At 33.1% G+C, this 16,670-nt stretch overlaps 2 protein-coding genes across 9 annotated transcripts; one reads left to right on the forward strand and one right to left on the reverse strand.

Annotated features, from left to right (window-relative positions):
- LOC109335089 (origin of replication complex subunit 4) lies at positions 312–4,689 on the forward strand. Of its 2 annotated transcripts, XM_019571156.1 has the most exons (15): positions 312–643; positions 781–828; positions 1,713–1,763; positions 1,853–1,896; positions 1,967–2,030; positions 2,207–2,293; positions 2,558–2,649; positions 2,731–2,812; positions 3,185–3,270; positions 3,355–3,464; positions 3,596–3,688; positions 3,757–3,821; positions 3,958–4,101; positions 4,304–4,371; positions 4,600–4,689. In XM_019571156.1, the coding sequence occupies exons 1-14, from the start codon at positions 380–382 to the stop codon at positions 4,328–4,330; spliced, it is 1,257 nt and encodes a 418-aa protein (XP_019426701.1). In that variant the 5' UTR covers positions 312–379; the 3' UTR covers positions 4,331–4,371; positions 4,600–4,689. The 2 variants fall into 2 exon arrangements, with proteins under 2 accessions (XP_019426701.1, XP_019426700.1); XM_019571155.1 differs by lacking the exon at positions 4,600–4,689 and having other exon boundaries at positions 313–643; positions 4,304–4,515.
- Positions 5,480–10,970, reverse strand: LOC109334974 (CDP-diacylglycerol--serine O-phosphatidyltransferase 1-like). 7 transcript variants are annotated; one of them, XM_019570980.1, is made up of 14 exons: positions 10,719–10,970; positions 10,002–10,056; positions 8,917–9,104; positions 8,767–8,832; positions 8,613–8,672; positions 8,384–8,474; positions 8,036–8,090; positions 7,796–7,875; positions 7,574–7,690; positions 7,350–7,434; positions 6,768–6,859; positions 6,344–6,597; positions 6,111–6,199; positions 5,480–5,930 (listed from the first exon to the last, which is right to left on the reverse strand). In XM_019570980.1, the coding sequence occupies exons 3-14, from the start codon at positions 9,072–9,074 to the stop codon at positions 5,803–5,805; spliced, it is 1,275 nt and encodes a 424-aa protein (XP_019426525.1). In that variant the 5' UTR covers positions 9,075–9,104; positions 10,002–10,056; positions 10,719–10,970; the 3' UTR covers positions 5,480–5,802. The 7 variants fall into 7 exon arrangements, with proteins under 7 accessions (XP_019426525.1, XP_019426524.1, XP_019426527.1 ...); XM_019570979.1 differs by having other exon boundaries at positions 10,715–10,970; XM_019570982.1 differs by lacking the exon at positions 10,719–10,970 and adding an exon at positions 10,534–10,680.

Raw genomic sequence — 16,670 nt, forward strand, 5'->3', positions numbered from 1 at the left:
GAATTTAAAAAAGAAAGAAAAATGTCTACAGAATCTCATTGAAGGAAGGGAGAAAAGAACGAATTCCAAGCCCATATCGGCCTAGCCCATGAGTTGGAAAATTTTACCAAATTGAGAGAAGTAGAGAACATATGATGCAGTTTACTTCTTCTAAAAATCACACCACACTTTACTTTTGCAATTGGGTAGTAGTAAGTGTCTTATAAATCTTTTCTCCTACCAATAAAATCATGTTTCTATAAAAATATTTTTAAAAATATATAAAATAACATACATGTGAGTAAATACATTATTCTCTTGTAATAAATAGTCCTTTCTTTTCTTTCTTCAAAATTTAAATAAATACTTGTCCTTCATTGCAGTTTCTCTCCACCGAAAAATGGGGACGTTGGAAGAGAATCACAAAACCAAGGCACTGAATCTTCTCCGAACTAGGATTTGTGACCCTAAATTCATCTTCAAACCTCTCTATGATTCTCCTGACAGCAATTTCAGCAAGTTGAAATTCATGATATCAAGTTCAGTGACGGAGGCTTGCAACAATTCTATTCTCCTTCTTGGTCCACGTGGTTCTGGCAAGACTGAGGTTTTAGACCTTGTCATTCAAGACTTGTTCCTTGAATATCCAGACTCCATTTCAATGGTTCTACTCTTTTCTTATTTTTAGTGTTTTGTCTTTTTTTATATTATTAGGAATTGGAAACCAACTGTATTGGGAAATTTGGATATTACTCACATCAATTAACTCTTTTTGAGTCATATTTTCATGAATTGGTGCAGATTAGGTTGAATGGGCTTTTACATTTTGATGATATCTCTGCATTCAAGGTTACCTTTCCTTCCTAAAACCTACCTTCACTAATTCAATCAGCAATCTCATTACATTGACTTTTTATTTATTCAATAAGTTGTTTTATAACTTAACATGTTTTCTAAGGCTCTTTATGTTGACTCATTGCTGGAGGCACTAGTCATTGGCTCTGTTTGGAAAAACTAGCTTATAGGTTATACTTGTGAAGTTAATCGAAATATGTGAGATTGTAAGTTGAAAGTTTACAGTTGTGTAACTAGCTGTTTGAATTAGAGTTGCTTGTTAAAACTAACTTACAACTTGCTGAAATTTGCTAAATAACTTAAAGCACTTGTACTATTTTTATTGGTTGGGGGCAAAATTTGTCATTTGCTAATAACTTAAAAGGTCAATAAGATATAATCTACAAAATAAGCTATAAGCTTGTCATGTCAAACGCCCACATTTATTTCCCACTCAAATTAACTTGTCACTATTTCCTAAATAATAAAGGAACATTGGATGATGAGATTGAGGTGTAGTTGAGTGATTAACTACTCAGTTTTTCTATAAGGACAATTAAACAAAAGGTAATATTCAGCAATGAATTAGCTAGGGAGCTTAAAGATTCTCCTTTGGTAACTATGACAATGTTCTCTCTCATTTTCTGTTCAAACAAGAGGAATAAATCTTTCTCATGTTATGAATTTCTTAATCTACAAAGGAATTGAATGGTGATGGACCAAGCTAAGCAATGGAGTGAACCTCCAGTTACTTCTTATGATAGAGCAGCGAGGAATCCATTATGCATATTGTAAAATTTATAAATCTTATTACAGAGACTGGGTTAAACTAGTAGGTTTAGGTTGCATTGCCTGTTATTTTGTAATGTCTCATTTTTTTACAATTTATAATCAATCAGGAAATAGCTAGGCAGTTGTGCATGGAGCATGAATTGCTGTTCTCAAAGACGGTAATGCGATTTACTATGCATTATTTTATACTATGCATTTTACAACTATGGAACAATGGTTTGTTGATTTTGATGTGTACCTTTTGTAGGCATCATTTGATGACAATTCCCAATTTATGGTGGCCATGCTAAAGTGGGTAACTTTTTATTGATTAAAATAAATGGTTTGAAGTTCTAAAGCATCTATTGTCTTTGTTTCCTAGGGAATGTGGATTAGCACATAAAACAGTAATTTTTATTCTGGATGAGTTTGACCTCTTTGCTCAGGTAATGGTCTATTTTCTTTTCTGCTTTGACCATTTCTCAAAACCTTATTGCATAAATTATGGGTTAAAGTATGACCATTTCTTACTATATCACATTGTCCTGTTTTTGTTTAATTTTTTTTTTGTGCAACTTCTATAATTTACATTTGATACTATCTCTATCCTGATTCTCTGCAGGGTAAACAACGGTTACTTTATACTTTGCTTGATGCAATGCAATCAATAACATCACAGGCTGTTGTACTTGGCATTAGTTGCCGGCTGGTGTGTGTCTTACAGTTATTCCCTTTTTTCTTATTAATTTCAAGAAGTTATTAATATTACCATATGTGACTTTCTATATGTGATTAAGAAAACAAAAAATATTCCTTGGAATTGATATTATTTTCTGATTGACAGATTATCATTATTGAATTAGGAGTTTTCTGTTTGCTTCACTTGTATATATAGTGAGAAAATAATCTGTCATCACAAAGTGATTGTAGATCATGAGAAATCTTTCACAAAGCAAGATAATCCACCTTACAGGATGCAGATCAGCTGTTGGAGAAAAGAGTACGTTCTCGATTTTCACATAGAAAGCTGATCTTCTTACCACCTTCAGTGGAAGACACGCAAAGGTAGAAAAATTACAATTTCTTTTGGACTGGTTCATGCTGAATATGATGTTAAACACACTGTTTTCTATTCTTGCTATGTAGATTGCTGGCGCATGTGCTGACATTACCGACGGATTCAAGCTTTCCACATGAATATGCTGTTGAATTTAATAGCAAGGTCCAAGTATCCTTTTACGCTGAGCGTTCTTCATGCTGAATCTAGGTTATTAGTGAGACTTCAGAATGAACAGGAATGCCACCCAAAATACTTTTTTCTTGTCATGAACCACGTGGAGTTTGCGTTCTTGCTGTATTCTGCAATAATGAAGGCTTAATAATTGGATGCTAACCTCTAATAAATATATTTTTGCATGTTTATCCAGGTGTTCATATTCTTACTCACATGTAACGTAATGAAATTTGAAAGGAAAAAAAATGACTATCTATACAAACCTTTTCAGTTATTGGCATTTACTATGTTTGTGTTTCTATGAGTAATTGATTAATGAACATTCACACTTCTGTACCTAGTAAAGGAATCCTTGACAAATTACAGAAAATTTTAGAAGACAAAAGGTTGAAAGAAACCTTCAATAAACATCTAAGTTTTGACTCCTCTGTCAAACATTTACTGAGGTTCCTGTGAGTATTTTTTAACACTTTGTTAGTTCTTGAATATCAAATAGACTATCCTCCCAGACATAAGTGAACTTGATGATTTTCCAGATTCTGTGCAATTTCTCATATGGATTTGCAGACTGGGTTTCTTTCCCGTGAGAACTTTGAAACAGCATTTTCAAATATCCATAGGCAGCCCAAACTGGAATGTATAAGAAGTATGGAATTACTAACCTTCTGTTCATGCAAACCCAACAGAAATAAAAACAACTTCATTCTCAATTCCCCCCCTTTCCTCTTCATGAGAAATTAATTGATTTTTGGTTGTATTTGCAACTTGGTCAAGCAGATTGTTCAATTTTGGAACTTTACATTTTGGTTTGCATGAAGAGGTTGGAGCTTAAAGAGCAAAGTTTGTGCAATTTCCATTCTGTGATGAAAGGTAACATCTATTCTTTAATTTCACTCTTCTTATTACATTATTCTTGACGTGTTTGCCCTATTTTGTAGAGTATAAAAGTATTCATGATTCCTTCCATAATAGTGATTATTATGCACGGAATGTATGCTTAAGGGTGCGTATACCTGCTTTAGTGATTTAATTTAATATACATTACTCCTAACGTGAACATATAGCAAATGATTGTTATGGTGACATTTCCTGTGATTTGTCCAAGCTTATTCAGTGGTATTTTTACTTTATTTATGCAGGCATTTGAACATCTTATAGACCGGGAATTAATATGTTTCACAGACAATAGAGGACATAGTTTGTCTGTTGAATACCGTCCTGTAAAGCTTTTAATCTCACCTACTGAACTTCATCAGGGACTAAGAGCATATCAGTCATGCCCTGTAAGTAGACAGATAGAACAATCCTACTGTTATTTTGTTTATGTTCCACATTAGGAAAATAAAAATGCCATGGATTTCATCCCAAGCATTTCGTCGTGTTTTCGGTTTATTTTCATTTTCGGGTTTACTTTATATGTTACTTCTTTCAATCATTATTATGGGAGCATAATAATCTATTAATTTATTGTTCGTTTTGACACAGCCTATCCTTCTAAAGTTAATGGATTGAGGGACACGACAGTACGCTACTTCATGTTAGACATGTATGTGTTATGATTTCAAATTCTTGTAAGCTCAGTCTTTCTATGAAGAAAGCAAGTGTCTATTTTGTTTAGTCAACACTTCGTGAAAACAGAGAAAAAAATATTGTTTTTTCATGACTAAAATTTAGTTACATGGAAATGAAATTATTTATTCTGAACGCACAAATTTCATATTTTGTTAAACTCTAGTTGCTCGATCATTATTTTTCAAATTTCTGCCATTTTTATTTTACAGCTTTATATGACAGTACATTGGAGAATCAAGAGGACCCAAACCCCCCTCCCCTGCCTTAAAAGAGTTACTAATCTTAGATTAAAAATCATAAATAAAAAAAATACCGGAGGAAAACTGAAAACAATACATCAATATTACATGTTAAGTCTCAAACGCATATCTCACTTCCAACACATATATCAGATCTAGTATCAACTCCAAGAGAGTTTAGACTCGTGATCCTACTCTTCTCTGAGTTGAACTGTAGTTTTTTTGTTTTTAATCCTCCATTTGTAGCCACTAAAAATGAGGTATGTGTATTTTCTGTTTTTTGTGTGTATGCTAGGTTTAAAAAACAATATATTTCAAGACAAATCCCTCCAAGCGAAACTACATTGGGCCTGTTGGTTATTTTCTGATTATTATCAAAAAAATTGATTTGATATTTTAATTTGGAATGTTTTCTACTCTGGCCAAACAAACGCTTTATACGCCTAACTGGAACATGCGTTTGTATCTAAATCATGAGACAGCCTCGGTGGATAAAATGTTTCGGATCAGAGGTCCAAATAACCATTTAATTTTATGGGCACTGTTTTAGTTATCATGAATAATCAAGCAAAATTTTGAAGTCAGTCTCAATTTCCAGATTGAGAAAGTATTGTAGTACTACTATATTTCCCCCTTCATGAGTGGCATACTAAGATATTTTACATAAATAATGAAACCATATATTTTTACAATTACTATTTTCATATTATATCAGTCCCAATTTTTATCCTCTTCGATCCACTATTATTTTTTTTAAAAGGGAGTAGTAACATTTAGTGGAATTAACACATGCTACGAACCAACATCAATCAACAATTTGTGGAGCAAGTAAAATGCAGAAACAATGAACGCTCGTGTATTTCAAACTTTAACTCAAAAGCTGAGAACACATGTTTAAGAATGATTCATTCAAAAGGCATAAGGGAAGAAAATGGCTAATTTTCTAAAGATGGGGAACCTATTCAGAAACCTCATAAGAGTACACCCCTCTACAAGCTGAAACTAATATTTGCCGCTCAAATAAACTATAATTCACTACCTAGGAGAATAATAACACCATTTAGACATTTACAATTCTGAGGTAGATAGTATTTACACCATTTATGGCTATTGATACCCCATAAAAATCAACAAGGAATCAAAGAATCATGCACTTCCACGGTAAAAAAGAATTTATTGCCTCTTTTTCGTTAGACTTCGATGAATTTGCCATGTCCAAAATAGCAGAAATGATACAATGGCCACTCCAACAGATGACCAAAAAATCACCAGCCACATAGGCATTGATTTAGGATACAAGCCTGGTCAAGCACAACGAGAATATCATCAGTGCATTAATATACATTGACAAAATTTCACATAATAAATATACCAATTTATGAATGAAAAATGAAAATACAACATATCTAAGAGCTATTACACATGTACTTCTATTAGATACTTTTGTTCTACTAAATATGCAAATGAGAAGAGAGACCTACCATGTCCGAACTTGATGCAAATCAGAAGTTCCACAATACAGATAGCAAGAGAGAGCCAGCAATATGCTCCAACCTTTTTCACTGGCTTTCTGAAAAAATTCTCAATGAATATATGCCAAAATAAAGCGTTAAAAACTCGTTAAAATGCTGTCAATCATTGAACGTTGAACATACATGTAAACAGAAAAATATGATTTATTTGGATGGGGGAGAAAGAGAGATAGAGATTATACCTGTCTTGAAGGTATGTATTGTACTCCCGAATTGTTGGAATTGCAAGTAGCCACCACAAAATCAATCTATATATAACAACTGAATTTCGTGGAGGTATCCAGAGAGAAAACTTCAAAAAGAATGTATTGAGTTCTACGGTCAAAAATGCGATACAAAGACAAAGTACTTGAATAAAACGCCATGGACCAAGCAATGGATGCCATTCATCTTTATCCCAATGAGCTGGTGTGAATTGGCCTAATGTTCGTTTCACCTGATAACAACGAAAGTTTTGGAAGAACACAAGAACCATGTTCAATCTCCTTATCTAAAATTTTAATTAAGACAATTATCATAAATTAAGTATTGGTTATTGACCCTGTAGACAAAGAGTATCATACAGGTCTGTGGTACTAAAGAACAATCATAAACATTAAAACATACTTTCCCTATTATATTAGGTTGGCGGCTTAGACCAACCCACTTGTATGTTTTTCCATCAAAGTACCTAACAGTACGCATTCCTGCTGAGATACCTGCATACCAAGTAAAATATGTTAGAATCATCTGTAACAATTCTAACCCCAGAAGGAATAAAAGAAGTGTACGACTATAGATTGAATATCATCCTAATGCTAATAACGAAAAACAAGCCTCAGAAAGTGCAGCTACTACTTTTAAAAAATTGAAATTTCAATGTGGAATGAATGATTCAATGGGAGTTGAAAACAAAACCAGTTCAAGGCTCATTACAACGTTAGTGAAAAAACACATTTTTCATATACCCTTTAAACTAGAAACAAGACACATGCACAAATGTTTTTGTCCTACAAGCTTTCTGCATATAAGGAGCTGGTTCTATTTTCAAAGTCAAAGTGTAATTCAGTGACAATATATTAAAGATCAAACCAATGACTATAAATGCAATCTTTAGTGTTAAACACAAAAATATGCTGATGTTTTAACTAATGAGCTGTCTAGCATCTTGCAAAAAAACCTAATAAGAAAAGGATTCAAAATTCTTACCAAACCAATTGCAGATCAAGATGTCAAGAATAATACTGTCCCACCAGCACTCGTTGAAATTTGGTAACATGTGGCGAAAAGTAAGCTGAAGATGGCAATATAGAATGGTTCATAAATAATACAGAATATATATCTAACAAAAAAATAATAAGTCAAACATTAAGGACATAAAAACCCACAACAAAACCTATGTAAAAACCAAAGAAGTTATGGATGAGACTAACCTCCATCATCTCAAAGCCAATTGATAACACCCAAAGAAGAGGTTGATTACGAATCAGTATAGCCTTCCCCCACCACCCAATAATATGAGCTAGAACAAACTCATCAAAAAGTGTCTCCTAAAAAGCACAACATGTATAATCTTAATCCAAAATCAATAAAGCAGAGAACAAATGATGTAGAGAGAGAATGGGGAAAAAAGGTTGTGCAAGAAGAAATCATACATAAACATTCTTAAACCTGCTTGTAGGGTTATCAGCTAAATATAAGCGGCAATCAGCACCATAAGATCTTTCTGGAAGCTCTGTTTAAAACATACAAAATAGTTATGAATTCTGAAATGAAGGTAACAAGCTGATGCATAACCAACCAACAAAGCTATTTTAATCTCAAGCACAACACAATTAAACAGTAAATAGATCCCATCAATTTATAGCTAAACGAAAAGAATCAGATTGAATTACCAAAACCAAGATCGGGATGAAGATACTTCATAAACTGCCGAGCATCATCGCGTTTCTGTGAAAAGCAGATTGAAGATATGTTAGTTCATGTTCATTCACTTATATGACAGATCACAGAACAGATAATTTTTGGCAGAATTTATGCAACAGAAGACAGTAGCACTGTTTGAGCCTTTGAGGAACCTAACAGATTGCAAGTCCAAAAACAAAGCATAATTTAATGCACAGATGAATCACGAATTGCAAATCTTGTTGTACAAAGATATAAGTGCTAAGCTCGACATTTCAAATGTGTGCATTATACTTACTGACATGCACAACAACAAAAATTAAAATCTGACAACCAACCTGGAAAAGCAAAAATGTGAGGGCAACCAAGTAAACAACAGCCATTCCGTGGACCAAGCGCCAAATTGCCGGATGTGGCCTAATAAGAACCCTGAATAAAAACAGGGACAAAATTATTGAGAGTGGTCCAAAATGATGAAAAGTTACAAGATAATATACACATCCAATGACACTAGAAATCAATGCAAAATTCCCGACTATAGAATATAAATTCGCTTTGATCACTTACGTCGAAGGAGCTTGTAGCAGACAATAAGCAAGAAAAACAGCAATCATTGCCCACACACCCCTACACAGAAACAATTGTGTGGGCATTTAGCATATTGAGGAACAATAAAATCTTAAACAAATCATTAGAACTAATTAAACTAAAGCAACCAAACCTTTTAACGGATGTAACAAGGTCACCGGATGCATCTCTTTCTGGATCAAGTGCTCCACTTGCCCAACTGGCATATGCGACCAAAACAAAAAATCAAGTTAATAAGAACACGCCGCCTTACTACCAATAGTTTAACGGGAAAAGCACTCACATAAGGAAGCAAGCACCAATATGTAAAAGTGTGATTGTGCGAGGTTTGTAAGCCCATGCTGTCCATGGATCATGTTCATCATCATCACCATCATACATAAATAAATTTTCTTTGACATAGTCATGTCTCTTTACTCTTCTATGACCATTGGACTCCATATTTATTCTTCCAGAGATGCTACTCTCTAACTGCAATCAAAATCAGAGAAAAACATTTACTCATACTATGACAAAGAGCCCCCAAGGTCTTTGTGCAACAAAGGGTCAGAAAATTCATCCACTTCAAGTCAAATGAAAAACAATCATGACAAAAACCAGTAAATTAGTCAAGTGAAACAATTAGAAATAACATCAGTAAAGAACAACAAACATTTTGTTTTCTATAATTTAAAAGCACATCATAATTAATATAAAGGATTGAGCATTGACAACATTCTTTCAAATTACCAATGTTTAATTACAGTCAAATGACATGTTATGAGCACTCCAGTCCACTGAAATCAGAAATATATTGAGCTAAGAAGTAAGAACAAAAGATGAATACAACTTAAAAGATGTCCACATATATCATTGCATAATGGTAAATTCTATACATGCATAATAAATACAAACTGTCAGTTGAAAGAACAGGAGAACTCCGTGTGAACATACACCGGAAGAGAGTTTCAAATTTGTTTTACCCAAAATCACCTATATCTTTTTTTTCCCACTGGACCACATGAATTATTACTCTTCAACATGAAATTTCAAACCAAATTATGCAAGAAAAATATACAGCGAGTGCTTTTGCAAAACAAAACCATTCATTTTAGGTTTCAAAGTTAATCTACTAGATTCAGAACATAAAAAACCCAAATTTACTGAATGCAGAACACACAAAAAAAAAAACAAATTGTAACATATAGTAGTATCCGGTGGACAATTTGAACATAAGTTCAGATCTAGGAAACATCATATTGCTTCTGAAGGTAACACTGCATACATCTTCTCTCCCTATACTATCCTTTTTATGGTATTATCTGGTAGACAATTTCAGCTCAAAATATTTCTCCATTAAAATCATTAATTGAGAACCAAACTACTCACATTCTACAGTAAATAATAGTATTCTACTTTTACTATGTCAGTCTTGATGTCATTCCTGAAAAACAACAGAGCAGTACAAACCAGCATCTTAATATAGATGAGATGGCAACCACATGCATATCACAACGAATCAAACCCTTTAAATAAGAACTTCACAAACAGTTAAATAATATATATATATATATAGATATACACATAACATTTTAGACGAATTTAATTACTATAAACTAAAGAATTTTTTAAAAATTATACAGCGCATATTTCAATGACGATTATAGCATCATGATGGAACTAAATCTGGCATCCGCAGACAATACAAAGAAAACCAATTCAGGAAAACGCATAATTCAACACTGTCTTGGTGCATGTGATAAAAAAACCGATTGAAACCTGAATAGAGTATAAGGGTCTAGTGAGATAGGCCAAAAAACAAAACTTTCTTTTCTAAATTAAAAAAATCAAAGAATTGAGACAAACCCAAAATGGAAAAATATGAAATATAAAAATAGGAAAAGGAAAGTAGTCAAAGTACACTGAATGTGAGGAAGAGGGTATTAGATTCGAAAAACTGAACCAAAGCACAATCCAAAAAGAAAGCACAGAACTTTTCATAGTGAATGGTATTATAGGAACATGATTGATGATGAAAAAGTGGGTTTATAATAAAAGTGAGGTGTGTATTTTGTTCTTCGTATTGTACCTGGGATACTCACGTACATATAGAGAGAGAGTTGGAAAGGTGAGAACAAAGGACCCCTTGTCGTACGATTAGAGAAACGAGGAGATCGCAGCCGTCAGATCAGAGATGAAGAAAAATAAAGAGAGAGGTTTTAATAATTATGACAATGAATTAAAGAAGGGTATGGTATCTAAATCAAGAGAAGGGAAGAATATAAGTGTTTGTTTCTTTTTTCTGCTAATGAATGAAAGAAAAATTATATTTGTCAATTTTTTTCTTTTTGAAGTTGCGGTGACAGGAAAGGGAAAAAAAAGAAAGAGATGGATAGATTTTTGTTGAAACTTGAAAGTGTCTCTTTCTATGTGTTTTTCTCTCTATATATATTAATCTTTTGTTGTTGTTGTTGTGTTGGTTTTTGTGCACAGAGTCTGAGGCTGCAACAAAGGCGAAAAGGTAAAGGGTGATGATGAGAGTAAATTAAAAAGGGTGAGAAGAGGGGAAAGGGGAATAGAGAGAGGGAAAAGTACAATGGTCAAAGATAAATAGATTTGAAGATGTTTTAAGATACGAATCATCATTCATCGTATATCATGAACTCAATCTTGTGAACATTTATTTTATTTTTCACAATTATGCCCTTCCAACAACTCTATAATTGCAGCATCTTATTCTATAGAATATTTTTAATGTTATGGGCTTGATCCACTCATTATGGTTTCTTTTGAAATTACGTCTTCATCCTCACTTGTAGCATACTCGGAAAGAATTGCATGAGGCTATTATAAACATCTACCTTGAATAAGTTCCATGCGAGTTTGTGAATTGGAGATTAGAATTTGAAAGCTGGTAAACTAGCTCTTTCAATCAATACAATTTGATAAGATTCATTAATAAATTATGTGATATATGGAAATATCAAATAAGAATTTATAATCTTGTCCTAAGTCCATTTTAGTAGACACCTACAATTACATTATGTTTAGTAAGCTAATAAATCACTATTGGCATTCTTTTTAGCTATGGAGTTTGTCGGGATGGAGTGTTGGAATTTGGGTAAGATGTTGTCTCAGTGTGTCTTTGCACCATGTCCCAGCTGAACCATCGGCTCTGATACCACTTGTTGGACCAAACTGCGACCGGGGAGCCTCCAACCACTGGGGAGTTCCATTGTTACATGGGTATGGGAAGAGTGAAGAGTCACAAGTGAGACACCACGTCTTGAACCAAAACCTTAAGGCATTAGTTTCATGAGTCTTTCCTTCTTATAAACCCTTTCACTCCTCCCTACATATCCAATGTGGGACTTCACACTTGAATAAACCCAACATTATGAGGCTCAAGTCAGAATATGAATATATTGGTATATGGAGAATCGGGTATAAAAGTATATGATAGAGTATTAGATGTTAACTTCCTTATGAGATGTCTCACCTATTTATAGAGGAGATGAGCATAGAACATTCGTTGTTAGATGTTCTTGGCATGATAGATCGCCTTGCTCTATCGAGCGTGCCCCAAAGAAGCAAGGATTTCTTTGTCTGTATCAGGCAGTGATAGCACATATGTACCCTAGTCGATACACTCCTTTATCTAAGGAGAGTCGTCTTGTAGCTCATCCCAATTGTTGTAGTCGTATATTATGCATATTCTCGCCACATGGCAAGGGCAGTACAAGGTGCATATAACATGTTTAGTTCAATGGGAGAGGTTTGTGATGCTCATGTGATGTGACAATCCTATAGCACATGCCTATGATATTGTACATTATTGATTAGGTTCTATCTTGTCATTGTCGTCCTTTATTTGGCTAGGTCGACTATCAAGACATAATTAAGAGTTGTATAAGTTGAATCTTACTTGTCTCGCATTTGACCAATGCATGTGCAAATTTGGCCATATATAACATGTCCTCGAACCAAGATGGACATGTGTTATCAAGTGTTTTGAAATATATATATATATATATATCACATTGGTCAAGTCTAATGAACAAGGGTTAGATTTTCTCCCATGTGGTGTCCTTGTGTGGTAATGTGATATGGGTGTTTATGAAAACTAAGAATTTCCGGATGAATTTGAAGCCTCAAGTGAATAAGGGTATAGGTTCTAATAAAAAGAATAATAAAATTTGAACTTTCTTATTGAATTATACAGGAATTAGAAGAAGAGTATATTGTGAATGATTTTGTACACAATTTCAGATTCTTTTCATTCACCTAAGGTTAATTCTTGAAGTTTTGAATTCCTCACAAGATTCCTAGCTTCATTTTTTTTTGTTTCCCACAGGTATCCTCGCACTGGAGGCAATCATATCCGAGCCGGGAACATCCACAGGTACGTGAGACTAACTCTCTTAGTTGACATTTTTTCCTAGCTTCATTTAACACCATAACACGATGAATTTCAAATGTAAAGGAATTGTGAATAATATTTTCTGCCCAGAAATGAAATCGCCTATATGGTGTTTGGAAAATATTTGTTGAGCTAAATTGGTCCTTACAAATTAAATATTATTGTTGGTTAGTACAATCTCTAGGCACAAAACTCACATGAAACCTAATGAAGTTGTAAAGTAATCAAAGATACCTATTTGTAGTATCAATTGTTCTCCGTTTTTTTTCCTTTTTAGGTTGTCATTTTCTAATTTGTCAATGCTAATTAGAATATGCTATTTGGTTTTGTGCGTTTGTGGTGGAAAGTATGGGTGAAAATGTCTATTATTTATAAATTAATTAATTGTGTGTTTCTTCATTTGGTTAATTTGAACAATTTTTATAGCTCACAATAAGCCAATACGATTTTGTTGATAACTTTAGGATTTTCAGTAACATGGACAAAATATTGGGGCATTTAGGAGCGATTTTTTTTGTTTCCCACGAATATCCTCGCACTGGAGACAATCATGTCCGAGCTGGAAACATCACAGACATGTGGGGCTAACTCTCTCAACGGGCATTTTTTCCATCCACAAGACTCGAACTCGGGTTCTTGCTTAAGGGGACTCAAGCATGTACCACTTGAATCAACGTCCGTTTGTATTTAGTATCGATTTTTGTAGCCGTGCTAAGTTTTATGGTAAGTTTTGTATTTGATTAATTTTTATAGTTTCTAATGAGTAAATGTGATTTTGTTGATAACTTTTGATTTTCAATAAAATAAACCACAAATAAGGGGTATTTATGAGTGTTTTTAGATAATAAAATATCTCATTACAGCAAGAGATAATTTATCTCACCCAACTAGTAAAAATATGATATATATATAACTATTTTATTTAGTTTTAAAAATATTTTTATAAAAAATAATTAATCATAGCATGATGTGTTTTTAACTATACCAAGTTTTGTAGTGAGTTTCATAGTAAGAGAGGTCAATTTGAGTCATTAAAGATTTGAAGAGAATTATTTGGTTCAGATCATTTATGGCAAAATGAATTGGTTCTCCTCCCAAACCCAAAAAGGTGTCACTTAGGATTTTTATTTTAAAATAAACTCTATAATAAAGATTATTCATCTCTTGCCAAGTAGGATAAGTAGGATGTCACGTAGAAGAAACCTCTCTAAGTTAAATAGGATGTTCCATATGAGTAAATTCCAGGTATTATACGATTCCCTTTGTAGTTAATAAAAGTGACTGTGTGTAATTTTTAAGTGATCACTATATCTCTGAGAGTAAAGCTTTTTTTTCATTTTTAAATTTATTGTATTAAATAAAAATAACTCACGAATGTATGATGTTTTCGTGTGCCACATGGATTCATCATACTGGTCCAGTATTGGATAAGATCTGTTTTAATATATCAAGGATTTAACTTCCCAAAAATATTAATGTATTAAATATTTGATATGCATATATTTATTACTCATAATTATTCTACTAGGTTCAAAGTGATATTTCAAAATATTAGAGAAATAATTGAAAAGCCCGTGGGATAAATCTTGGCGCGTGGTTTGTGTTTTTGCTTTCATTTAATGTTTGTATGTTTTGAAATCTGTCTTACAAAGTGCTGATAAATGATTTTTTCTAATGAAGATTTGTCTTTTCGCATTATCAGACTCACAATTCCTTCACTCCAAATCTCCGGTGTGTCACTGTGTCATCAAAGTATACAAGCTGTGTATAAAGTTATTCAAAATAAAATAAAATGATGTAAGGGAGGTGAAAATGAGTGTTCTATTATTATCACAAATTCACAATAGTTCCGATATATAAAGACTAATAAGTGAAAGCTGGAATGCAAGAAAATTATTTCATTTCATGAGTTGAGAATTTGATATTTTTTTGTACTACTAAGGGTATCCCTTCACTCTTTTAGGTAAGAGACTAATCTATTTCAGGATTTGTAATTGTTCCTCCCAATAAGTATTGTTCATGAGAATAAGTATATTTTAGTCATTCTAGTAATCTAGCAGAACCAACACCTTATTGGTAGATGAGAAATTGAGACCATACCTCTCAAACTCTAGGGCAAAATTATAACATCAATTAAGAAAAGGCTTGAGAGGATAGACCAACACCTTGGTAATAGCCTTCGAGATAACACCGTAAAAGATTTTGGCACACAAGTTATAGTCATAATAAAATCAAGTTTGTATTGTATAATAGTGATGAATGGAAATTATTTAGAGGAGATAGATGATTAAACTATGATTAGATACATGTAACATCCACATCCACAAGTAAGAATATCAATCTAATCTATGCATCATAGACAGTTTTTGACACTCAAATGATGGAGACTCGGACCCAACAAATGGCTTTGTTCACGTGCAGGCACTGGATTAATAAACACATAGACCACTTCAAGCATGTGACACAGACATGCTTTTGGTGTCTGTGTGTCCAATTTTGCAGTTACTCATAATAATACATGTACGATGTGTGGGCGGTTATTAATTACTCATTTTTCAACACATGATTGTGACCCTTGTCAACAATTTTAGCACCTAATGGCTACAACCCAGATAATTAGGCAATTTGATATCGAAAGGGGGAATGGGGATAAAATTCATATGCTACGGTATATATAATCAATGGGAAGAACATTGACAAAACTGTCAGATAGGACCCTTTCTAGGTGTGTACTTTAGAAGTGTTTGAATGACATAAAAGTAATAATTAAAAAATAACAGTAGATTTATTTCAACAACTCAAATCCAATACTTTTTTTACCGCAACTTAAATTATTTCAATATCTATTATATTTGTATTTTTTATTTGTACACTTATATAAAAAAATATCTACAAACAAAAAATAACTTGATATTATTATAATTTGATTGACATGGCTCCTTTTTTATTATTAAAGAAAATGGAAGCCTTTCGTTTTGGTTTGTGCTTTGGTGCCTGTGTGAATATGTGACCACTCAGATTTTGAGGCCAAGTTTTTATGTGGGTTGGTACTGAAATAAATATCCAGGTATAATTGTACAACACTATTGCTAACATTGATGAGAATGTGGATTATAAAGAAAACTCATTTATTAATGAGAAAAAGATATACAGTGACAATGTATATTACTTACTATTAATATTTAATCATCATTGAATTTTAAAAAAATGTATTTCATATGAATAGTAGATGATGTTATGAGTATTTATAAATTTTTATACTGACAATGCATAGATATTAAACTCTTTATTAATTTAGAATCGAAATATATTGTATGAGAAGAAGGTAGTATAAATTAATATTTAATCGAAATTCTAAGAAAGTAAACCTTTTTTCTAATGAGAGGATGAAGATAGGATGAGGATGAGAACGAGGATGAGGATGAGGATGACGATGAGGATAAGGATGATGTTGAGAATGAGGATGAGGATAGGATGAGGACGAAGATGAGGATAGGATGAGGACGAGGATGAGGATTGGATGAGGATCAGAATAGGATGAGGTTAGGATGAGGATATGATCGGGATGAGGATGAGGATGAGGTTAGGATGAGGATGAGGACTAGGATAGGAGGAGGATAAGAATGAGGATAGGATGA

The sequence above is a fragment of the Lupinus angustifolius genome, chromosome LG20 (assembly GCF_001865875.1).
Source record: "Lupinus angustifolius cultivar Tanjil chromosome LG20, LupAngTanjil_v1.0, whole genome shotgun sequence".
NCBI lineage: Eukaryota > Viridiplantae > Streptophyta > Magnoliopsida > Fabales > Fabaceae > Lupinus > Lupinus angustifolius.